The sequence below is a fragment of the Rhinichthys klamathensis genome, unplaced genomic scaffold, assembly GCF_029890125.1.
Source record: "Rhinichthys klamathensis goyatoka isolate OS25496 unplaced genomic scaffold, OSU_Roscu_1.1 h1tg000109l_1, whole genome shotgun sequence".
NCBI lineage: Eukaryota > Metazoa > Chordata > Actinopteri > Cypriniformes > Leuciscidae > Rhinichthys > Rhinichthys klamathensis.
In genome coordinates, this window is record NW_026606647.1 from 852,407 (window position 1) to 869,098 (window position 16,692).

General features: G+C 37.5%; 2 protein-coding genes across 3 annotated transcripts in view; one reads left to right on the plus strand and one right to left on the minus strand.

The window, feature by feature from the left end:
- Window positions 1-16,692, plus strand: part of tnfrsf18 (tumor necrosis factor receptor superfamily, member 18) — a 343,660-nt gene that overhangs the window by 47,454 nt on the left and 279,514 nt on the right. The window lies entirely within an intron of this gene.
- The window catches only part of sema3fa (sema domain, immunoglobulin domain (Ig), short basic domain, secreted, (semaphorin) 3Fa), a 44,995-nt gene that overhangs the window by 4,668 nt on the left and 23,635 nt on the right, over window positions 1-16,692 (minus strand). The window contains exons 3-11 of one of the 2 annotated variants that reach the window (XM_056253722.1): window positions 9,279-9,439; window positions 9,073-9,135; window positions 8,827-8,946; window positions 7,897-7,986; window positions 6,641-6,734; window positions 6,388-6,507; window positions 5,368-5,507; window positions 4,080-4,194; window positions 775-844 (exon numbers count right to left, since the gene is read on the minus strand). In XM_056253722.1, coding sequence (XP_056109697.1) covers window positions 775-844; window positions 4,080-4,194; window positions 5,368-5,507; window positions 6,388-6,507; window positions 6,641-6,734; window positions 7,897-7,986; window positions 8,827-8,946; window positions 9,073-9,135; window positions 9,279-9,439 — 973 coding nt within the window. The remainder of the gene's footprint in view (window positions 1-774; window positions 845-4,079; window positions 4,195-5,367; window positions 5,508-6,387; window positions 6,508-6,640; window positions 6,735-7,896; window positions 7,987-8,826; window positions 8,947-9,072; window positions 9,136-9,278; window positions 9,440-16,692) is intronic. The other variant, XM_056253723.1, reaches the window with a different exon arrangement.

Below are 16,692 nucleotides of genomic sequence, written 5' to 3' on the forward strand. Positions count from 1 at the left end.
TCTAGACACAGTATTAGACCAAATCACACAGGCCTTGAAAATGCAAAATTAGAAGCATTTTCACTTTTGACAGCTCTGTATTTCATAGAATAGATGTTAAATGAGTTGGGAACGCCGTTTCACAAATTAGCACAAATACAGATACAGATTGAGAGAGATAGAACAAGAGACAGAGGGACAGATAGAGCTGTGAAATCACTAGCAGTTGATGGAGAGAGTCTTCACTATTATCACCAAGAATGGTACTTTTGGGTTTAAAGAGCTCAGACAGAGCCTGAGGGCTTCGCTGATTTAATCTACAGCTAGATTGTGAATTGTTATAACACACACAGTCTTGTGTATTTACACTGGATGATTAGCATGTGAACCTCATCTAAAATGTTGACAGCTTCCTCTGAGGCCATTGTATAATATTTTAGCGTGTACGAATATCCTCTCATAACTGCATCTGATAGTGGTGGTATTATGTAGATAAGTCCTTATGAGAATATCACATCTCAGATTCACAGAAAAGCTTCTTCCTTTGTGCTGTTAGAGGACTTGTACTACTGTCTGTGAAGCCTGCCAAACACTTGTTATTCAGTATGTTAGAGACAGTCTTCGGCAGTGGAGAAATGGGGGTGTTGCCCCGTGGGCAACTGGAGTGTGAATATGAAAGCAAATCTATTCAAGCTCCCTTGCCAATCTGATAAGTGGCCTGATTAGTAAGAGGCATCGAGGAGAAGTGAGGATTGGATCTCATATTTTGGGAGAGACCGTTGTGAACTTACGCACCCAGATACGGAGAAGACACCGTAAATGACAGGATTCTTGATGTCTTGGGTTTTCTGGATGTACACGTCCCCTGAAAGGAAGATTGAATTACTTAGTTCCTGGATTTAAAAAACAAAAGAATGAACTTTTTTAATGTCACCACCAAAGTACACACTTCAGAAGTAGGTGAATTAGCTCATTTGAGTATGTAGTGAGAAAGTGAGCAGGTAATGGGACATATGATTGCATCTAGATACCACAGATTCCTTTGTTGCATAGCACCTTGAAACATTTAGCATCAAGCCTAATTCATTATTACTTAAGTGCTGTCAGCATTGTTTTTGGAATAAAACATAAAATGTCCTTACTACCTGACTGATATCACTGAAATAATTGTCCTTAGAAAATTGCATTAGTCTCTGGGACAGCTATAGGCTAACTGATAGCAAAAAATGAGCAAAACAGTTAAAATTGCTATCAGCCCCTTTGAGTTTTTCAATTTAAAATCTGCTATGACAGCTTCGTTATTGCCTTTCTCACTACTTTTGTACGGAAAAAGTAAAAAAAAAAAAAAAAAAAACCAGTCACAAACTAATTTCTGTTTGCACAAGGGATTGTGGGAAATATTAGCACACTGAAAATTCACTGGAAATGTAATGCCGTTTAGGCACCTCTGGCATGCTGTTTTCTATGGAGCCTCAAAAGGTGGTAGATTTTTTTATTTTATTATTGCATTTGGCATTCTTATGCAAACCCGAGAATCTTAGAGCTTACTTGCAAACCTTTTGTGATTGAAATAATATGAGTAAATTTGTAAATAAAAATATTTCTTATATTTAATTTCTGAGAGAATGCAAAGGCTGTGCAAACAAATGCAAAGTTTCTTGGGGAAACGCAATACTTTTGCTAGAGAACACACAAGTATTGAAATGTACTGTTCTTTTTCCTCATCTCTCTCTTTTTTTGTCCACTTAGGGGTTCTGTAGTTTTCAATGTACTATGATTTGGGACACACTAATTCCAATTTTGAGCTTTATTTATGGTCCCGTATTGCAACAATAGCTAAACCAATGTCACAAGTTTGGGGGCAGAACTTCTTGTTTTTCCTGAACAATGGAAGATTGGCAAATTGTCAGAGAAACCTGTTTGAAAACATTCATTATTTTTGGAGCTCAAATTAGCACAGCCAGTGACACTGAAATTACTGTAGCTTAATGTCAGCAAGGCGCACAAAAAGTCAAAAGTCTGTGAGTGTATGTGGGAAGACAATCAAATCTATCTCAGTTCAATTACATCACACAAAATACTTTGCATTGAGAGGACAATCCTTCCCTCTTGCTATTCTCCTCTGTCTTTGTCTCGGTCTCTGAAATTCTCCTGCTTGTTTCGGCACAAATTAACTGGTCCACAAAGGACCAGTGATAGTATGCTAGCCAAAATGAGAAAGATGGAACAAGGCCATTGGGAGAAACAGAGTGTAATGGGCAGAGTGGGACCGTTCTTTTGGGGGTTCACCGTAAGAGCAGTTTCTTGAGGGACATTGTAAGGGGGATGAGAGATAGAGGTACGTAAAAGAAGGGTGAAAAAAGGGCATAAAAAAAGGAAACAAAAGGACACCCAGATAGTTTAAAACGTAAGGAGGGCGAGTGGTAAAAGAATAGACAGATGTCCCATCAAAAACAGAAAGAAGATGACCTCAGATGGATAGTCACGGCTAAACAGACTAAGTAATCAAGCGCTGAGGGAAAATCCCACACTACAGCGAACAAATCTCGCTCTAGCCAAGCCACAAAAAACAACCCATAAAACCTCACTGCCCCTCTGAGGATAAGGGAAAACATCCATGCAGTCAAAAACTCCACTGACAAGTTCATTCCTCAAACACAGTGACAGAGGGAGGGTGAATGCCCAACCAGAGTGAGAAAGAGAGGGCAGAGACGGGGAAAGGAGTCCTGAGGGTACCTTGTGCGCTGTTACAGGAGCTGAGAAATGAAGCGCATAGAACGGTCGCTTACTCAATTTATGCACGTTGCAAAAGCAATAAAATTCCAGCATTCATGCGCTTACATTCATTTGCCTCTTAAGAGTGGCTGAGGCTGTTACAGCTGGTTTATCAGCCAATCCTCTTCAGTCCTGTCAATCAAACTCTCCCACAACGGGAAAGACTCCATTTTGTGTAAGCCTGTTAAGATGCAGCTTACATGTATGCGTTACTTCACACATGTGCACATAAATGCACAATCATGTATGTAGCATAATGTCAAACCACAAAAATAAGACATTTTTATATTAAGACAGTTTTAGGACAACTTTTTAAAAGCCTAATTTGTCATTTAAAGCTCTACAGAAACTACTCAGAACTGCTTTCCACTTTATATTTCATTCTCACAGGCCCTTGTGGCACCTCACGCTAAAGCACAAGTGCTAGACGCTGCACATACAGGAAAGAGAGGAAATTACTTTTTCCAAGTTATACCCTCTGGAGAGACATATCCATTGAACCATCAGACATGAACGGTTTCCACAAATGAGCTTTATCATGCCCTATCCTGAAATAAGAGGCCTCTTATTTCAGCAAGTATACCGTGAAAATGAACAGAACAGAACTGATTATAATGTGCCTTCGGTCAACACCTCACTGTCTATATGGAGTCAATCAAATGTTAAAGCTGTTTTATTCTATATTTTGTAATACAAGACATGTCCATAGAAACAAAACAGCATAAAATGTCCTCTAGGTAAATTAATTAGACAGAAAGATTTATCAAATAATCAGTAGCACAATAACAAAAAGAATCTTTTTTAATACTACCATGGTATTCTTGGAAGCGCCATGGGGTACCTTTTAAAAATCATGCATACATTTTAATTCCATTATATATTTCAAAGTATTACCATCTGATCCATGTACCAGGGTAACATCACATTACAGAATGTTTTGTAAGGGTCAGTATCATGGAATACATCAAAGTACCATGGTATTACACTTACTTAAAATATTTTAAAGTACCATGGTTTAATTGGATCATACCAACAGATTTCCATTGTTTTTTTGTTTTTCTTTTTACAAGGAAAGGACATTTAAAGACAATTCAACTACTTTGAATTGTCCACTTGGACTGCTTGTATTTAATTTAAAATATCCTGTTAGAAATAATCAAATGCAAGCAGTCCAAGAAAAAAAACACAATCATTTTCTGATGTTAGAACATTGAACCAGATTTGCTGTTGTCAGCATCCTTATCTGAAGTCATGTAATAAAGATCAACTATGTAAAATATTCAACACCAGTCTCAGGAAATGACTTCGCAAAAAGAGAGACTTACGGAGCTCATCAAAATGTGTCTCAATGCCTTCAGAGCCGGTCACAGAGCAGATGAGCCGAGCCTTCAGGAAAGTACTCCACTTATTCACCAGACAGCAGTGTCCTCCATCATCATTCTGTAGAGGAAGTGAGGTCATGTTAGCCATAAAGAATCACTTAGACACCACACAGATTCTAGCTGTAAAATTTGATATGATGGACACCTTGACACCCGTATCTGTGAAATAGAGACATTTCTTAACATCAGTCTCTGTCCCTCTCTCAGGGCTATTTCTGTGGGTTTGCATTAACTGGCTGTGACTGGGTTGTAAACATTGGCTTTGAGCACTGCGCAGCCCCATCTGCTATGGACAGCAGCCAACTTCAATAATGAGACGCAGCGATGCCCGATGACCAGCCGCCAGCAGCTACCCACTTATTACAAACATGCTTCTTTGATTCACATTAAAACAGCAAAAAATAACCAAGAAACAAGCGGTTGCTCATGTAGGAGGCATTGGACAATGATGGATCTGAGGACACTGAGAATCTGACAATAAACAGTTCAGTCCTGTAGGACAGCATCATGTTCAGCATAGGAACACCCAATAATTGAAAAATGTATAGTAAGTTATACGAATATTGAATGGGAATACGTCAACATTTATTCACCCTCATGTTGTTCCAAACTCATGTGACTCACTTTCTTCTGTTGAACATTTTGAAAAATGTGGAGTCTTCTGAAGCCATATGAAAGCTTTGTGCAAGGAAGACCGAAACTTAAAAATAAAGAAATATGATATTGACAGCCACCCCAGTTCTCTTTGGCGTGTTAGAGATGTAGCAATTTCCAATGTGAATGAGTCATACTTGAGTCAGTTATTTACAATGAATCAGTTTACAAAAAACTATCTAACTAATTTGTTCTTGAAGACGAGTAATCCTGTTATTGAGCTCAACTCACTGACTCAATGATTTGGATGCTCTTACTGGAGGGGATGATTATCAAAGAAAAATGACTTAAATTTTAGTCTGTTATTCACACAACGCTATTGCATATTGTGGCAATGTGACATGTTGTAAGGACACTTTTATGATGCTTTTATAGTTCTTTTTGAAGACTTAAAAGCTCCAGTCCTCATTCTTAGTAACTGCATGGAAAAGTGCAAGCACATTCTTTAAAATTTCTCAGTGTACAATTGAAGAAAGAAAGTCATGCAACTTGAAGGCAAATGAGTGACCTATTTCCTTTAAGGATATGTAGATATGTTGTACTGGAATAAAAGACAAAGGTTAAGAAAATGTCACACCAAACAAATTCTGCCAATCCTGGATTGAGCCATGGGAGTCTGACCCATCTCAGAGGCTTTCTCACGGAAGAAGAAATACAGCTTGTCGTCATTCTTTTCTGCACTATCAGGGATGAGCTGAGCATGGACGAATGTTGGATCTGAAGGAAAAAGAAAAAGAGGGATAGGAAGGGAAAAAACAGCAAAAGAGATAAATCATAGATGGAGCAAAAGGCAAAGAGGGGGAAAAAAGGAGAGCAAAGGGATGATATTAAATAACATTCACTAGAAAAGTGCAACTAATGCAAAGTGTATGATGACCTCTCTCACTGTAAGTCTACCCTCTCATTCACTATACTGAACAGTCTGAAGGAATCTCTTTGAAGCCTGTGATGATTATTAGAGTAAACACTAGTAACCAAAAAGGCAAAACTAAAGTAAAAAATCTGGGCCAAAGAGTCACATGTAATTCAAGAGAAACCCAGTCTAAAACATTCAAGAATTAGTGTACTATTAGTGTACTATGAATGAAAAGGAGCTGTAAAAAACATATTTTTGTTAACTACAATAAAAATAAAAGCATGAATTTGAAAAAGAACATTATCAGCAAGTCCTGCAGCATGCTGCTGTTGTGAATTTGGCAAATAAAACTCAGAATGAATTATATTATTTTGAGTATGGTGCTGTCATATAGTGCGTTTAATCACAAGTAGATGGAACAATCTGTGGTTTACATATGAAAAATAAACTATATAGAGCATAAATAAATAAATAAATAATCTTCTTTAAAAAAAAACTAGTGAAAATCTCGCAGCAATAATACAGTCAGGCATTTTAATAAAAGGTCAAGGATTGAGCTTAACTAAGCAGTAATTGCTTGAGGGAAATGTTTTTTTTTTTAACCAAGTTTATTAAATATGAGGTTAGTGTGCAGGAGGTAGGATGAAGGATCAGTGTTGAATATTCATATCTGGCACTTTCTCCACTATACAAAGAACTTTTTCTTGGTGGTATGCCATGGTTCAAACATTTTGTGCATACCGTGGAGCCAGCGGGAGTTATACTGGTCGGTCCTCATGGCTGTGTGTTTGCCCAATGTGCGAAATATGGCCGAGTCTGTTCCCATAAAATCAATGTAGACGCCGGCGTACAGCTGGCCATCTGCCAAAATGGAGTGAGCATAAGGGAGATAAAGAGAGGTAGACAGATAAACTTGAGAAAAATGAGCTCATCCAAGTCTGAAACAAAGGAAATGATGCTTTGTATAAGTATGATGACAATGAGAGGTACGTACTTATCAAAGCTGAGACGCTGTTTAGTTTGGGGTCGTAGGGGCATTTCCCTTTCCCAGAATCTACTTTGCCAGGCTCCAGTCGGAAAATGTATTCCTGGAATGGGGAGAGCATGAAGGTTTCATTAATGAGAGCACAATTGATCACATTAGATAAGCAGTATTGATTCTCTTTCCAATGTTTAAGAGTGTGTGAAGGTATAGCCAGGAAGTGAAATGCGGACAGGTTCTCTGGGATAAATGGAAAAATAACTAGTTGGGGCTGTAATAAAACTGAAATATGTTTAGGTAACCTATTGCGTGTGTGTTTTTTTTAATGTTGGCGTCTTACATATTGTCTAATTCCAACACCAATATCTTGCCATTTGACAAAAGGCAGCTGGTGAAAAACTGCCCAGAAGAAAGAAATGAATGCCATAATCCAAAGTTTCCAAGGTTCTTGGTAGTTGCCAAAGAAAATGAACAGTTTCTCACAATCAGCTTCTCAACATTTGGATATAAAACTGTCTATATGGCTTCTTTGGGTTAGTGACAATTATTCAATTCAGGTATTTAGGAAAACATGATCTTGCTTCATGCTAAAAGCTTCACTCTACTCCATGCAGTTTGCATGCTAGCAAAGATGCAAACATTTTTTTTAAAGAATGGTGACTGCTGTGTTTGCACCAAATATGTAGCCTAAAGCAAGTGGAAATGTCTAACATGAATTAACACATTCATTAAAATCTAAGCAGAGGTGTAGAAGGACATCTAAAGAGTCTACAACATGCCGCTAAAAATATATCAGCAATTCAGCAGATTCAAGTCTCAACGAAAGACTTGTTTTGGATAATATACAAATATTTTTTGGATCCTTTGTAAGATTTACACGCACACCGCAAATGTAATATAAGCCACCGATCAATTCTGTGCTGACTAACCACTTTTTAGCATGATGGAGTGTGGGTGTGGGAGTAATCTCTGCACGTTCTGCTAGATATCTGCGCCAAAGGCAGGCTTTGGACAAGTGTAGGCAAACTTGAGGAAGACAAGCTCTAAAGACAACAGTTCCTCTGCTGTTTCTCTCAACGCCTAAGAAAACCAGCTGTTGAAAAACCAAATACAGTGAGAACAGAACCTTTCCTTTAACTCCTAAGTAAAAAAAACACCCAATCATCAAGAAACCCAAATGCAACTTAAGAAAAAATAAGTCCAAAATAAAGTTCAAAAAAGGACTTCAATCCCATTGTTCACAACAAAGGGAAGAGTTCATTTCCCACCTTGGGTGCGTATGGTTCTGGTGAGGCACTAGGGTCTGCAGCTCGACTGGTTCGGCCTCCTGCGCGAGGCATCTGATCTTGGAGCAAGCCCTATAAAACAAGGGGTGTGCCTCAATAAAGTCCTGTTGCTATGGATTCAATTAGGACCCAAGAAAACATCCTAGACTGTGTCCAAAGAAGGAAGATGCTGATATGCTAGAAAGATGGCTGCAGTTTGGTGTATCCATAGAGGACAAAGAAGATGAGCAGATGTTAAGTTGTGTTTTAAACATGCACATGCTGGGAAACCTTGTGAGCACATGAACTGCCCTTTGCATGCATATGAAAGAAACAGATATGCATATTGCAGAACCCCATTAAACATGAACAAATACAGCAGGATCCGAAAACGCTCATTTTTAATTTTTCGAATTTCATAAATTTTTTTGTTAATTACAAATCAATATGTGACTGAAAACTAAAAAAAAAAAAAAAACTGAAAAGGGGTTCACATGATCAATGTCCCAAATTTGCTTATATTTGAATAGTAACCTAGAAAGAGCACATGATTTTGAAAAAAATTTCATTATCCAATTTAAATTTGAAAAAAATCCCAGATTTTAATTTTGATTTCAGACTTTTTCCCACCACAGTATGTATAAACACATTTCTGAATAATTTTCCTGTGGTCAGTGGTTAATGATGGGATGTGGTGATGGGAAAGAAGGGAGGTGGAATTAGGACTGTGTAAATGATATTACCCTCCTAAACACTAGGAAGAGTTTTTAAGTAACAGTGTCAAAAGACATGCAGGTGGTAAAGATTATCCTGTTTGTTCTAGGGTGGGGAAACATTCCTCTCTAATGACATAATACCTTTTGACTAAGGTAGCCAACAGTTTGAACCCTTGACCTGCAAATGGTAGCAGGTGACCTGCGAATGATAGTTTACCTGTGCCCTTTGACCTCTGTCCACATAGGTACAGATGGGGTTATAAGCTCCCGTTCCACACACATACAGGTGAGTCCTGTTCCATGACTCGATTAGACGGATGAAATTACCACACTCGCCCTGACGACACAGAGAACAGAATGATATCAGTGATGCTGTCATCGTAAAACAATACTTCCAGATGCTTTCATGCTCATGTTGGAATAACTAGTTTAGGATTTACTAATGCTGTGGTTCATTTCTTACATTGATGTCTTTCCCTGAGAGGACACACTCGGTCCTCCTTTGAGGAGCCACAGGCCAGTGAATCTGAGGAGAAAGACAGTGATACATAAACAGTCATCCTAATCCAGGTCATCCTAATCCAAGGAACAGATTCAAATGTACTACTGCCAAGCCTTGCTTATAGTTTTGTTTGTTGCAATTTGTCTGGTGTAACTGAGAAATCTTACAATGAGGGGCTCTTTGTTGATGTCATTCAGGTCAAGAGACAGGATGAAGTCCTTGCTGCCCACGTACATGCGATCATGGTCCTCGTCCATACGGAGGATTCTATAGTCCGTCGAGTTGAGCAGGAAGGCAAAGTGATGGGCGGTTCCAGTAGACTTCAGCTCTAAAATAAAAAAAATAAAAAGTCAATTTCATTTCTATATTTAGCAGTAGCTTTTATTGAAAGTGACACACAAATGAGGAAAAACAACAGTAACTTTTTCAACTTTTATATGGTTATGGAAATGCTGAAGTGTCATTTATGCCTCTAGCAGCACTAAATGTAACTGCAAAAATAATGACCGTTTCAAACAAGTTTCCAGCTCAACCGTCTGCATGGGTTTGGGGTGGGATTACCCAAAAGTAGCCGTGTTGCAAACTCTTGGTTATGGGCATTTAAACTGACCAACTCTGCAGAAATGCTGATCTGCATCCCAGATGAGACTTAAACCCACAATTCTAAGCTAAGGAGACCAGAGCCTTTTCATTAGCCCACCGGGACTGTTGGTCGCAGTGTTTTAATGCCCATTTGTTTTATTTACAGTAGTCTCTGGAATTCTCATGGAACAGTTGAACTTGTCAGTACAATAAATGAAATGCAACTCTGTTGGGTTATTAACATTATTGAAGATAATAAGGGAAACAAAATAACAGAGACAGCCTGAATACTTATCAACACCTCAGAAGATTTTCTACTGGATCCATGTCCATGCTCCAAATCTGCAAACGCTAAAAGGGCTCACATACAATGAATCCAAACACAGTAGGTGTTGCCAAATCACAGTAGTTCCTCAATAAAACAGCATCTGTACAGCTGTATGGATATGACCAGGCTGCAGTCTCTGCTGAGCTGGCTGGAGGGTTTCCCTGAGGTTCAATGCCCTGGATACATTCCTAGGCTCTTTGTTATTATTATTGTTTCAGCCCTGTTTTTACAGGGTGGATTTCGTATGAATTTTTGGCTCTCAGAGATTTCTCGTGGGGCCTCCCTGAGTCTTATATTTAAATACTACTACTAATACGGGGGTGTCACGCTTTATTTTCCTCTTCCTCCAACAAGCTTAGTTCCTTTTGTTGGAAGTTGAGTACAGTATGTAGTCTGAGACATTGCAGCGATATTGAATATTTAACTATGCATGCTCATTTTTGTATTTAGATTAGTTTTACTGTAATCTAACACTCACAGGTTAATCTTCAAGAACACTAATAATTTAATAATGTAATATTTAGCACATATCTAAATGACTATCCATTTTTCATAATACTATGATGCCTAATTCACTTGTAGCATTTAAAATGATAAATCGGCATCAACCAGAATTTTTTATATCAATGCATCCCTCCAGTTATCATGAACCAATATACGTTATGGTTCATGGAGTCCACCGCACACTCCCTTTGGATGACCATGGAGGACTGTGTTGTAAGTTCCACTTGTGCAGAAGTAGAGGGAAACCTTTGGAAACCTTCACTATTGAAGGAAACCTTTGGAGAATGGAATGCCACGACTTAACACAACATATTGCCTTCTGTCTCTGATAAGATCTACCTGAGAATCAACTGCAGAATGTTGGAATAATGCATTGCAGATAGTTGGCAAAGCAAACAAAACAAAGAATGGCCAAACAAAATTTCAATTTCAAATCTTACTGTAACAGTTCCCCAACCATTCAATTGTGAAACAGATCTGTGCTGAAAGTCTTGACCAAAAAAAAACAAAGGTCTAATTTTCCACTTCATAATAAAAAGAGACACCAGATCACATAACACCATCATCAGAGTTTAAAAAGACATCATTTCTGATTGCTGGAAAAGTGACTTTAAAAATGTCTTTCAAAATGTACGAAATAGTCTGTAATATAACCGCAAGTACATGATGTCGTCTATATAGATGTAACAAAACACTTTTAAAATTGTATAAACGTGGCCTCGGCTTACTTTCTTGACTTGGTAATTGTTTGTGGTTTGTATAGCAATGATGATTCATGAAATTTTGCTTTAGAAAGAACCACAAAGTCAAACAAGACAAAATTACGTAAAATATCTCAGAATTTACTTTTCCTAAAACATTATGTTTTGGGTCAACTGTCCCAAAAAGGAATCAGACTTAGGGTGTATTCACACCAGGAAAGTCCGATAGTTCACTTGCTTTGATCCGGACCAAATAATTTTTTTTTTTTTTTTTTTTTACGGTTCGCTTTCACACTGCTCTTTTTGCAAGTGAACCAAAATTTGTAAACAAAACCACACGTGTGCTAAGGTTGTCCATTCATTGGACAAGGATTCTCAAGTAGGGAAATCAGGAAGTGCAAAAAAAGGCTCAGCATGGAGATACTTCGTACTGCAATATTTGTTCTTTTACTACTCGAAGCTCCAGGTCAAACCACGACTCATTTTATCAAATGTAGTAGGCTACAACAGATCACTTTCCCATAACGCAACTCCGACTACGGAAGCCTGTTAACTCAAAGGCGTAGTGCTTTCTTGCAATTGGGTCGGTTCATGTTCACACCATAAACGAACCGTACCAGAGTTCGTTTGGAACCGTACCGAGACCACCTCTTCAGCTGGGTCTCGGTTCGGTTGTTTGGTCCGCACCCGAGTTCGATTGCTGTATTCACACCTGCCCAAAAGGTCCGCACCAAGGGGGGAACAAACTAGAGTTCGATTCGATCGAACCAAACAAGGCAGGTGTGAATACACCCTTAATCATCATAGGAGTTAGGTTTTTTAACATTTTAACAACAACAAAAAGTTATTCTACAACAAGATTCAATAGTCAAGCTTGGCAAATGTTTCACTGGAAAGTTTGGGAATCAAGAGGAATGCACAAGCCACAGAGAAGCACTCGTCTTTGCAAAGTACCAGTATATGAACGTTCTATCAGAAGACACAATCTACTCAGCTCTTATACAAAGGGATTTAGCACGGGGCCGCAGACAACATAAAATCTCATTTACCTGTGTGGGCATTCCTGGCACATAGCAAGAATTCCTCATCTCTTTCTCTTTTCAGAGTTCTAATTAAGCACAAGGGCAGGTCCACCATGTTCCAACAAGTTCTCAGCCATGTCTTTGTCAGCACTAATAATGCAGTTAAGTAACAATCTCTATAAAGAGAATAGCAATGGTAAGTGAACATTTTTCCATGACATAAGTGTTAATATTTTTAATGAGAGTGAGTTTTGTACTGCCACACTATAACCCAACATCTTTAACATCTCAGACCTGAAGCTGGGGGGAATGTGTTGTAAACCAGATTTGAACTGGCTTGTGTCAGAGCACATGCGCCATGGCTTCAAACATTTATTTCTCTATTATTTTTTATTAAAGTTTTAGTTTTTAACTGTTTTATAACCTGCTTTAATTGTAAGAACTAATTATTTGAATGTCGGTATGAAACAGAGGTTGCGATAGCCTTTTCTTCCCTATTGTGAGTGAAACGGCTTCTCAAACAAGAAAAAAAAATGTAGGACGGGACTTCATTTTGTTCATCAGGAATTGATTGGATTATTGTGGTTTGCCATTGGTCGATCTCATGTGAGTGCGCCACTAAACACATCATCAGAGAAAAAAAAGAGATGCTGCTTTTTGAGAGTACATGAATTAAATTATAATGATGTGCAATTGTGCATGTATAAATCATTTATTATCAATCCTGCAATATTCCATTAAAAAAAACAAGAATTGTCCCATTTGATTTCATGGTGACTTTAAAAGAGTGTATAAGAGCAGCAAAGACATCTAGTCTCTGGAGCAACTAGTTTTTAGTACTATGAGGACTCAGTGAGATCTAAATTGAAACACGCTCGCGTACACACACACACACACACACACACACACACAGATCTTTATTCTTTACCTTCAGCTATCCAGCCTAAATGATCACTTGAAGATTAGGTCTTATCTCTTGGCTTCAAAGGGCTGTCACTTGACAGCTCGCATGGATTTGAGTGACCAGGATTTGAGTGACCAGTTGAAGGACGGTGGACCAAATGTAATGGAGAGAGAGACCTTACCTGCACTGCCTGCTATCATTGAGTTGTGTGTGTGATTCAATCTAACCGAATGAAAACTTTCCTGTCACGTTCGGTGTGTATGAGGCATTGATTTTAACAGCCCTCAACCCTGACAGAGGATTACTGCATTACCCTTATCTTCTGGGAAGACAGGGCAGGGTGATTAAAGTAAAGGATTTAATCGAACCACACAGATAAAACCTCTTTTTTCTTCTCTCTCATCTGTCCATCAAAATCTTATGACAAATAAGGGCAAAATAAACTGACAAACTTACAACTTGCTGAGTGCCACCTGTGGTAGAAGTTCCCAACTCAGAAGTCATGAGGGACACATTCAAACTATTTAGATGAGAGGGCCACAATATATACTGTACATATACACAGTGGTCTATGTATCTCGACACTTAATCCACACTTCAAATACATGTATTTCATTACATTAAATAACGAAATATCAAACCAAGAGGAAACTAACTTAACTTTTCATCTTTGAAGTGGGCCTGTAAAAAAAAGTTAAATAAAGACTGACCTCCAAACCCATTTTCCCTTTCTTTCTCGCTACCATTAATTAAAATACAAAAGTATTATACTACTTTTACTGATGAGCTCTCATTGTAAATAGTTTCACTAGTTTTATTGAATGTTTTGCACACAAAACTAAAAAGTAGGAGTAAGGCACGTTGTAGATACTTTTTGACGCGGTCGACCAGAGTTCTAATCCGCCTTTTGCCGAACTCGTTCTTCTCTCTTTTCCCATCGCATATCAGATCGGAAAGCATTTATTTTCAATAAATATGAAGAAAATATGTGAAAAGTGGAATTAAAGTGCTAAACGGTTATTTAATAATAAAGGGGTTGGGGCTTTATTGTCCCCAATAATGCGGCATTTATTTATTAAATATAATCTTTTACACTTTGTTATTATTGCATACTTTTTTATAATGTACTAAAATACTGGAGTGCAAATAGTATCTAACTACTATTTACACTTATTATATAGTATAAAGTATAAAGTATACTACTACTACTTATTGCAAAGAAAATACTGATATTTTCACTTAGTGTAAATAGATATCGCTATTTACACAGCTTTTGGACATTTGAGTCACATATCAAACCAAGTGGCATCTACTAAAAAATAATTAGAGTTTTTATTGGAAGCAACTTCACTTACCTGAGCCACTTTTTAAAATTATATTCAACTAGCTTGTCTATGAAGTTCCTTGTATAGGATGACGTTCCCCTCAAGTTCACACAGCAGAATAACCACCGGTGTAGTTCGTTATATAAACAAAATTCGACAACTAAAAAAAGTGACAAATAACACATTTATAGTTTCATAACAGCCTTCAATTTGTGAAATATTTTGATTGAAAAGTCCTATATTCCTATAAAATAAAATATACTCATATATAATTCACAAACATATATATATATATAAAAATAAAGTTTAATTGTGGCTTAAGTGTCCAAATTCTTTTTAGAGCCACTGTACTCATAACCATGCAGTCTGTTGAGTACCATGGACCTATATGGGGAAAAAAAATCCTCATCTGAGGAGAACGTATAAAGCATATGAAAAAGAAAGAGTGAATTGGGGAGAACAGTGATGAATTAAAAGAACACAATAGGAATAAGATAACCAAAATATCACAGATGAAGAAAGAGAGGCGAGGGGTGTGTGTGTGAATCTCTTTGTTTGGGAGTCTCGCCTCAGGGAGTGATGGGAGCCACTGTTTGCTTTGGCCCACAGTTTCAGTGAGAGTGAGGGTCATAGATCACGCTCACAGACACAGGCACACACTCAACGACAAATCGAGCACCGCGTGTTACCCTGACCCATGTGATCCTACAGTGAATTGTTTCTGAAAATGGGATGAAAAACTTCATTCCTCCCTTCTCACAAACAGCAGCCTAACAGCAGAAACATGGTAATAATTAACAGGCCACGGCTTCATTTGGTGCGATGACCCAAAGTCCTTGCTCTAGTTTAAAGAGCTTATTAAAGATGTCAGAATGTGTTTTCACAAGATCACAGCTCATAATACACTATAGTTAGGCCTATTTATTTTACATCAGAATTTGATGTGACAGCCTATTATGTATGGTATGTCTGGTAAGCCCTGATCTTTCTCATTTCGCCTTGTGTATAGAACACAGCCAAAAACAACACCTCAGATTCTTGATTCATATTGATTAATGTGCTTGAAGAATCAGGTTTAGCCTTGGTGAACAGTTAAACAAACCTTCTTAGGTGTTAAACCCAAAGAAATGTGGAAAACGGTGAGCAAAAAACAATCCTAGCATGATGTTTGCGATCGACTTAATTTCACATGCTACACGGCATGTCAAATATGAGTCAGGCAAGTCCATTCATAACAAACTTTTCAGAATTCTCGTGACCAAAAAAAAAACGTTTCCTTATGCATGCATCCAACATTGCTCTGCCTGATGAAACTGATTAGCTTTCACTCATCAGAAGACCTTGAGGTGTTTATCTCAACATCTTCTGATATCACAGGGATGGTTCTTCTTAAATGAGGTTGTCAACAAACAGACACTGATAAGCGCAGCTCCTCTTCCTGTTTAACGTTATCATATTGGTCAATCTGATGGTTGCGGCAAATCTTTTCAATAAGCATTCCAACAAGAAATGCCATCAGAGATCTGTTGTTTCCTTCTCTCCTTTAATCTTTTTTCTTTTTAACATGTTTCAACACCAGATCGGTCCTCCCTCCTATGTTTCACACCATCATGGTAGCGACAATGCGAAAGTCATAAAAATATCAAAACTATCTTTGAAACGAGAAGAATTTATTTGAAAAAACAAATAGATATACAATATTAAGACCTTGAGTTTGAATTTTATTGAATTGTATTTATTTGCTACATCACTAACAAAATGCTGCACTTGTTTTGAGCATAATCTAAAATTTTGTGAGGTCTGTGAAAAACATTTCAAATTATTATTAAATCGAATTAAAGACAAATTCAATTAACCTTGACGTATTATCTTACACATTTTGCTTTTATTTTTACTGGAACAAAAAAAAGAAAAAATCATCCTGATTGAAAAATCAATCAATTCTTTCTCTTTCTTCAGTGAGTCTGTCTACATACCAGGGAAGAGATGACAGATAATTCTGATTCTTCTCACTCAATCTCTTTTTTTTTCACACTCTCACTTACATTTTTCTATCTTTTGCTTCTTTTCCTGGGTATTAATTAAGTATTAATTTAAATATAAGTATTAATTTCTTTCAAAAAGATTTACTGTTATTGTTTTATACTTTTTTCCTATATTAAATGCAGGAATATTTTGCATGAACAAATTTGAAATGAGCCTCATATACTGTATT